The 9433-nt window shown below is 42.8% G+C and overlaps 1 protein-coding gene across 1 annotated transcript in view; it reads right to left on the bottom strand.

Moving 5' to 3' along the window:
- Positions 1–9433, bottom strand: part of PSIP1 (PC4 and SFRS1 interacting protein 1) — a 37810-nt gene that overhangs the window by 20165 nt on the left and 8212 nt on the right. The window contains exon 4 of the mRNA XM_017732889.1: positions 1854–1970. Coding sequence (XP_017588378.1) covers positions 1854–1970 — 117 coding nt within the window. The remainder of the gene's footprint in view (positions 1–1853; positions 1971–9433) is intronic.

Raw genomic sequence — 9433 nt, forward strand, 5'->3', positions numbered from 1 at the left:
GGCCCTGGAGGTGGGCCCACCACCCCGTCCCAGCTCCAAGGAGGGGGAGAGAGATATCTACGGAAGGACTCTTGAAATTTTCCCAGGTTTCTCTCAGCAGAGTGAGGGGTTTTATTATTTAGCATTATTATCCTTTTCCTGTGTGTTTGTTAAATAAATAGTTTTTATCTCTTTCACTTTCCTTTGAGGAAAATTTATTTTTCCCGAACCTGGTGGGGGAAGAATGGTTATAGCCTGCCTTCTCTCAGAGGATATATTTCTAAATTTGACCAAACCAGCACAAATTTAGTGCCAGTTAAGGATACATGCCATGGCTGTGCTTCCTCACAGGTTCTTGTGCACCTGCTCACTGAAAAACCACGGGAAACTGACAGGTCCTTGGTGTAGGGTAAAAACTACTTGGCAAAAGCTAAAACATCAGTGTGTTATCAACATTATTCTCATACCAAACCCAAAACACAGCACTGCACCAGCTACTAAGAAGAAAACCAACCCTATCCTAGCCAAAACCAGGACATATAGTAAACAAACCACAAGTAAGTTGTTCTACCATTTGTGAGATTGTAATTCATGTACTTTTCCCTGTTTTGTTGGGGTTTTTTTAACCTTTAAAATACTAGTTTTGGTTTTGCGAACGCAGTTAAAACTAACCCCAGATAAGGAACAGGTGCTATGTATTTGACACATTTGCAAATTCTTCAGTTACAATTGTGAAACAATACTGAAGAACAGCTTGCAACACTTACAGAGAAACTACATTAAATCTTGGCAAATAATCAAAATGGAAACAGAGGTTAAGAATAAAGGCAAGTCTATTCAAAAGAGTCTGACATTTAATTTAAGGGCACTGCCCATCCTGTTGAGTAGTAATTTCCAGAAATTAGTGACGACAATGAGATATCATAAATGTATCAATCCCACCTGCATGACAATTTTTGTCGTTTTAGAATTCTATTCTTAAAACCACTGAGAAGAGTTGACAATACACAGTATCTCTTCCGTGCCATATGAAAAATATCCCCATATCAACATAACATTCAAGAAAAGACAAAAGTTCAAAGCAGTGTACTATTAAATCATTAAATGTACAGTAAGCTATGAAGCTTCACCTCTTACAGTATAAACTATGTACTGCTCCAGCAAATTGAAACAAAGGTGCTTCAGACTGAAATGACTTTTTTTTTTAGGATAAATGCAGTATGTTTAAAGAAAACACAATCTTGTTTTGGAAGGCTTCTAAGGTATGCACACATTTACAAAGCAAAGAAGCTAAACTCTGTCTGTAAAAACTACTGCATACTGATTTCTGGCTCAAGAGTTGAATTGATACAGCTATTAAATTCTCTATATCCTAAGTTGTTCATTAAGGATATGATCTAATTCAAGCCAATTCTTATAAATCTGTTCTGACACACAGACTCAAGTACCCTTTCACCCATGACAGACCCTAATGCTCTGTTCCGCTTTTCAATATGAATGGTCATAATTGAAAATTACAGTCATACCTGCCTATCATATGAAAAAGTCTTCAAAAACAGAAAGGGGTAAGTTTAACTAATTCTTGGTGATCATTTCCAACTTCTCCTGCCTAGGAAGTACTGTATGAATTTAGTTTAAGTGTATTATGATACAGAAATGCAGGCTGGTAAAGAAATTAATTTTCAAAAAACATACAGAGCACCATATAAGGAAAACAGAAGGACAGAAGTATTACTGTAAGTATATCTGAAAGGAAGCAAGCACAGGCAGTTACAACAGTAAACCACTGTTAAAGTATTTAAGTAAAGACTTGGCAATATAGTTTTGACTTGAAAATGTTTCTGGCAGAACAAAGCAGAAATTCAATCACTTACTTTTGGGACAGAATACTTTTTTCTTTTGGCTCCTGCTTTTTCTTCACTCCCCTCAGCAGGCTCCTGACTGCTTTCTTCAACAGTCTCATTGATAGGAGTGTTAACGGCTGGATGGGGCTTCAATTAAAAAAAACATCAAAAATGAGATCTAAATCCCCTCCTCACCTGAGGTGTAATCTCCCACATACATTACTGAAGAAAGCATCATGTCAAGGAATTCCTTATTAGAAGGACTAGAATATTAAATACATCTTATTCATTTTATTTCATTACTTTCCAGTTTTCAATTTAACTTGCAATTTCTTTATTATTAAACTTTAAAACTCTAGTGCTGTAACGACTAACTTCTCCATTATCAATACTGCAATATAAGTCTTTTCTTTTGAATAATATATCTTAACATATCTGAAAGTTAAGAAAAAAAACCTGTTTTGGTCAAATATAACTTCTGATGCTACTATAAAGAAGTGTATTTTAAAATACACTATCAATCCTAAGTGATTCAACTACTTGTTCCTGCAAATGTAAGCAGAAAAAGGATTACAGTAAGGTAATTAGTGAACTAGAAGTTAAAAACATAGAGATAAAGCCTAAATTACTCTTTTTTCTTCCATTACATTGCGTATGGCCTTCTCCCTCTTATATACTAGCTCCTGCAAATAAAGCTGGCAGAACTCCCCTGACGCTTCTTTTCCCCCACTGGGGAAGTGGGTTTGGGTTTCAGCCCAACCTACAAGCTCCTTTCTGCCCTCCCAACTCCCTTACGAGCAGTTACAAGCAACATCTGCGAAGTATAAATACTGCTCTCAGAACATTACAGTCTTGGCAATATAACAGAAAATCTGGCTCTCAGAAGGCCTTACTAAGATAAAAAATGCAGTGGAGAACTGCTAGAAAACAACCCATTTTGCCACTGCTTGGGTCCACTGGAGGCAACAGTGGCATTTACAAAGCAAAAGCAGATTGCAGCTTCTTGAGCCTAAACTGCAGACAGTGCAAACTGAGACACCCAGGTGCCAGAACTCTCCACAACTGAACACGTGGTGCTACATAGGGCCATGGCCATCCACGGCAGCACCACCACCAGGAACTGGGGTATTTCCCAGGAATGTCGTGAACCTCGATGCACGTGCCATTCTCATGGCCCCCACACTGCAGTGAAACTGCTGAGTCAGTGCCACAAAACACCACTCAGCCAAGATAGAAATGAGAGGGCAGCAAGTCCCAGCAGAGCTCTACCCACCAACAGAGGAGAGAAGGATCTTCACAGGCTGCTGCAGATTCTTGGTGGTGACTACCTTTCTCATTTTTTGTAATTCTCCACTTTTCCCTACTTTTCTATTTTCTTCCTCACGCTTTTCTTTGACAGTGAATAAAAGTGAATTACTATTTCGATCACCAACATTTGACCTTGTCTCTTAATCTTGGTCCTGGTGTATTCGAGTCTCCCCACCTCCATGACAGGCTCAGGGCACACTCCCAGACTGGGACATAGGCCCAGTAAAAGGACAAAAAAAGAGGAAAAAAATTGCAAGTGAATGCCCTGTACAAAGAGCTGACAAGTCTGCCCCTTTAATACCATCAAGGAATATCTTAAGATGCATTCACCACCAAGACCGCAGCCAAAGAAATGTGTCCATTCACCTATGAACTGAATAGTGCAACGTATTAGCAGGCCGTAATACATTATTCTACTTTAAAACATTGGGAAAATGGCATATTTACTCATCAGTTACGTTACCTTTCCTCTCAGTTTCCATAAGCAACTACTTGCCTTCACTTTCAAGATCCCTCACTGCCTACGCTCATCCCTCTGCTCATGGGCAGGTGCCGGTGACATGGGTGGAACCAAGTCCACCACTGCCCTGAGCACACTGCCCATTTGGTCCTGGGGAGGTGACTGGCAAGGGGTGAACAGGCCCTCAACATCCCACCTCACCTGGGAATAGATGGTGCCTTCACCCAAATAGCAATGGGAGAAGGGGGAGAGAGGACGGAGAGATGGATGGTCATGCACAGAACAAGATGCCTGCAGAGGGCACAAAGACGTTCTGAGGCAAAAGAGGTGCCAGAGTCAAGGACAGACTGAAAGAGGAGACACACAAGCCATTGCCCAAGCCAAGCTCCAGCCTAGAGGAGCTGCCTCATGTTGAGGAGTACATTTAGTGAAGGTAACCGGTATCATCGCAGATTGAGCTGTGAGCGGCAGAAGCCAGAGGCAAGAGATCTTGAACTTGGCATAAAAAGGGAATGGTGGCCAGCCAGGTGAGTGGACACTCAAGAGACAGCTGGGACCAAGTACTCAATTGTAAAACCCAACAGTTTCCAACCTTGGACTGCGACGGTATAAATGTCCAGGGCTTCCTTTGTCCAGGCTCCCTCCCAGGAAGCACTCAAGCTCTTATTCTGTGGTAACATCATGATTAAATTATTTTATGGATCCAGCTATCTGACACTGCTAACAGAAAGTCAGGGTCAAGCCAGTAAGGAAACCTTGTTTGACTGTGTGAGTGTGGTGTGTGCAGAGAGTCAGCAGTACACCCAACGGGATCACTGGAGCTGTCCGCTGCAAAGGGCCTCAGACCCAGCTCAGGTGGTGGCAACTGTGACTGTCAGTGTTTCCTGGATGGTCAGACATGGAAATTCCCTTAACACCAAGCACTGGCAGAGGGCAGACAGAAGGTACACGCCAGGGTTGGGCTGCAGGCCATGGAGGAGCCCACACCGCAGTTGCTGCGTAAGAAACAAGGAACAGTAAAAACAAAGTAACTACTTCACACCTGACTTTCTCCTATACCACCACTGTCTTACCCAGGGGACACATTGTAACGTGCAGAGAGGACACTGGGGACTAACAAAGCAAGAGCAGAGGTCGCTAGAGGGAAGCATGTTTCTCCAACTCTTTTATTTTTGTCTTTGTTTCTTGTTACCAGAACTAGCCACAAAAAGCATATGGCAACTGACTAAACTGCACCAAATTCCCTGATGTGAATGTTTTGCGGCCTATACTATACCCCTTTTTGGCAAAGATGCTGGAGCCTCAGAAGCTGATTTCAAGCACTCTGCTACCCTTAAAACAAATACCAGCTTCCCCATAAACTCCCCAGAAACCCCAGGTTCAGCTAAGATAGACATAAGTCTCTTGTTCATAGCTAGTACAGTGCTGCGTTTTGTATTTCGTATGAGAATCAAATTCAAAACTCACAGATTTTTTAGTTGTTGCTAAAGAATGTTTACTCTAAACCGAGGGAAACATTACTTAGTAAAAACTAAAGCAGTGTTATCAAAAGGATTCTCATACGAAATACAAAACACAGCACTGCACCAGCTAAGAAAATTAACTCTATCCCAAGGGAAACCAGGACATTACACACTTAAATATCCACTCCTTCCCTGACTAAAATATCCAGAAGTCCTACCCCTCAAAAAAACCCTTAGCTGTTAAATGACAGTCACAGAGACTCACCAAGTAGATAAGCATCTTTCCCTTATTAGTAGGGGCTGAAAATATATGCACGTGTTTCCCCAGCTTTGAGGAGAGGGTAATATGGCAACATCCTTGTGAACAGGAAAGCTGCAACAGCCAAACACCATGGGAACTAACAAGAACATGAAATAAGATGCCTTTGAAGTCTCAGCACTGTGAATTGTATGCTGTTGAGTGAAGTACTGAAAAGAGAAGGCTCATTTCAACGCACAAGCCAAAGCAACTGAAAACAAACCAAAAACCAACTATCATACTACAATTTTTTTCTTCTTGGAAAAGCAGAAGGTTGCTCCATCTCATCTAAAATCTTTGGCATAACAGTGACATCATACTTTAAGAACTAAACTCAAAAGGAAGTGCTTTGGAAAAAAACCCCATGAAAGATGCATGATTGAATGACCTGACATTTTCAGAGATGCCTCAAAGAAACAATCCAAGTACATCCTTACTGGCAGCTTTTTTTCAGATTAAGTAACACTTACTGTGTCCTATTTTATTTTACAAGATGTCCCATCTAGAAAGCCTTTTCCAGATGTACTCCAATAGCACCAACAAGGACTACCCACAAGTAAGAACAAAAGCTGACTAAAGGGCTTGACTTGCTCCAAGTAAAACTCGCTTTTAATAACACCTAGCACAGGGTGGAAGGAGAAGACTATCAAAAGGAAAGCCTTCTAAAGTTAAAGGGCAAATTCAGAAGAAAATTTGCATAATCTACTGCATTACTGCATTCTTTCTGTAATTCAAACTGGTCCAATCTTCCTGCTCAAGCAGGGAAACACACAGCTGGCTGACCAGGACCATGTCCAGAAGACTTCTAAGTATCTTCAAGAATGAAGACTCCATAGCCTCACAGAGCAACATGTAGCAGTGCTCGGTGACCCTCACAGGAAAAAAAAAAAGAATCTTCCTTATATTCAGAGAAAACCTCCTATGTTTCAGTTTATGCTCCTTGCTGCTGGTCCTGTCACCAGAAACCCCTAAAAAGGGTCTGACCCAGGCTCTTTGCACCCTTGCTTCACATATTTGTATAAATTGCAGAGATTCCACATAAGTTCACCAGGGCTGAGCAGTCCCAGCTCTCTAAGCCTCTCGTCACAGCATAAATGCTCCAGTCCCTCATGTTCATGGCCCTTCATGGGTCTCTCTTTCCAGTATGTTCATGTTCCTCCATTTGTATTGAGTAGCCCAGAACTGGATGGAGGACTCCAGTTAAACCATTCCTACTAAGAAAAGTTTCTTCTTCCAGTAATTTTAAGGTTCACTTAGAGGAACACTTTTAAAATATGACCGGTGGAAAAAAAAGCTTTTTCTTTCCTTTCAGTAAAAAAATAGGGAAAAAACTGTGAAGAACAACCCAATGGCTCTAGACAGAACCTGACCAAGAAAGACAGTGTGAAAAGTGATGCTGCTGCTGAAGCTGAAGAACCTGAATGGAACTCAAAAGGTGAAAGAACTACACTGCAGAAAAGCTGTTACACTAAGAAAACCTATCTCTTGGCAACATGTTTTGTGTCTTCTTCCAATTAGAGATGTAACTAGGAATGTCTGATGCTACTGGAAGCACTGCTTAAATGAAGTGACAGATTTCTGCAGTGAAACAAAATATTAGACAAACTTTTTACTGTTGATTATTTATACCCAAATTTCAACCTAGTTAGAATGACTGGTAACACACAAGTTATAGTTTACAATTACCTCAGCCACCCACAGAACACCTCTTTTCAATTGTCAGGATAAGGTGTATCAATTTGTATCATACATTAGCAGAAAGAATCTGTTTCTTATTACTACAGTCCTTCGCACTGTGATATGAGGATTAGCATCTCTCCATATCCCAAAGAAGAAAGTGTACACCTGGAATACATCACCTTCTGACAATACTTCAGAAACTCCTTACATCTTTTTCCATGTTCTCCTTCAAACTAGAAACACAGTAACTTGGGGTATCTTATGAAGCAGGAATTCATTGGTGCTAAAATGGCAACCTGGCATGTTGTGTAAGAGCAGCAAATAAAAAGAGAAAACAGCAATTCTTTTTTTTATTATTGCAGCATTGCCTAGAAGACCCAATGTAACCAAAGTCAGTATACATTCAGTGTACATAACAAAACTAAAAGTTACAGAATGTTCAGAGCAAGCAAAGACAAAATGAGTAAGAGAATTTGTCTTCATATTAAATTTGGGTCCTTTTATGGATTGCATAGTTCTGGTTTAAGCTTGGAAGTCTTACAAAAAGGACAAGAAGCAAGGAACTACTGATGGACAAAAATTGAATCAAGTCATGTGACAGGGGCTAAAAGGCAAACATTGCATTGCTTCCAACTGCTAGAATGAAAATACTGCGTGGTGGGCGGTGAACATACATCACAAGGGACAGAGAGTTTCAGTAAGACAAGTCCCAAGTAACACAAGAACCACTTCTTGTTAGGGTGACCAAAAAGGCTTCTCCCAGGATGCATTGCTCTGTTCTGTTAATTTATCCCAGTTTGGATTCCCCGCTTGGCTGTCAGCCTCTACCTCCTCCTCACTCCCCCTGAGCTTCCCCACTGGACCCCGTTCCCAAGTCCCGCCTTTGCCCCAGCCCCGCATAAAACTGTGAGTTCTGGGCTCATGTTTGTATTTGCCTCTGTAACCTTCGACAGTGTAGCAGCAATGAATGCTCCTGGCGGAACGCACCCAAATGCCCTTCTGGACTCTTTGCTACCGACTGTAGCACTGAACCCGCCCGTGCATCTGTGGGGGCACGCAGGACCCCATGGAGCTGGGCAGGGACCCCACAGCACCTCAACTGAATGGCCTCGGACCATCCCCGACAGTGTCTCCAGTAGTTCCTAGATTTAAGTCCCATTTGAGCAGCCATAGCCCCAAAGAAACCTCTGAGTTCTATCAGGGGCTCAGCAGCGGAGACTGACAACCTTCTGGGGAAAGAGAAGACTGGTCTAAAGTCGGTGGACCAATCTTAAGACTTTTATTTGACTCTCTAAGGTAATACGGGTCACTTTTGTATCCTTTTTTGTTAATTGCCTTTTATCTCGAGGGTTGGGAAGAGAGGGAGATGGGGCAGAATTCTCTCATCTCCTGAGAGGAGTTTTTCTCCCAGTTCTAAGAGTCCTTGTTCGGGAAAATTATCGTTATACCAGGGAAGGTTTAAAACATTTTGTGCAGTGGTTATTTATGCAGTGGTTAGTTGAGCATTTAAAACACTTTGTGTGATGGTTGTTTATGTCGGGAGAAGGTTATTTGCTTTACAAGCTAGCAAAAGCTGTTGATAGTCTTGTGAAACGGTTAAGAAATGCTAACCCCACTTTAAAAAACCCTTTACCGCTTCCCTCTCCCTGCATCCCTGATCCCTCTGCCCTCCTTCAAGAGAAACTGGGAGGTGGATTCTGCCAGAGTGCACAGGTTTGCTATCATCTGCCTGCCTCCTCCTGATTTCTTTTGATCCCTGCCTGGGGTAGTGATGGCCAGGCTACTCCAAGTTCCTTCCCAGACCTCTTCCCTGTACCCACTTCCCCAGTTTCCTCTACTTCAAATTTGCTCCAAGATCGCGGTGGCAGCAGAATCGGTCCCGCAATCCCAGCTGCTACCTTTATTTTTAGTTCTCCCACCTCCACTCCCCTCAAACAAGATGGCGGATGCCATGTGGAAGCCCAAGCAGTAGTGGTGGGCTTTTCACCCGCACGTGGTCCCCCTCCCCCACCTGCTCCTGCTTATGTTACCGTGTGTGGTCCCTCTTCTATCCCTGGCCCCTCCCACACGTCGATAACGTGCTGCGTTGGGCCCTTCTCCCTCCACTGAGAATCCGTTCCCAGCCGCAGATCTTGCATCTCTCTCCTGTGTCCCTGTCCCCTCCATCAGTGGCCCTGCTCGTGAGAACCAACCCACCTCTCGTTCCTTTGAGGCCAAGACCGAGAGTGGGGGTGGTAGCAGCTGGGGAGACTCCAGGATGCCTGGGGACAGCAGCACCTCTGCGTGCGCTGCCCTGCCTTCCTTCCCTCTGCTGCACAGCCGTAGTGAGTTTGCAGGTGTGCATGCTAGAGAGCAAGGTGCTGCAAAACCTGCTGCAAAAACGCAGTGCCCATACCTGCTT

Source organism: Corvus brachyrhynchos, unplaced genomic scaffold (assembly GCF_000691975.1).
Source record: "Corvus brachyrhynchos isolate BGI_N302 unplaced genomic scaffold, ASM69197v1 scaffold194, whole genome shotgun sequence".
In the NCBI taxonomy this organism is placed as follows: Eukaryota; Metazoa; Chordata; class Aves; order Passeriformes; family Corvidae; genus Corvus; species Corvus brachyrhynchos.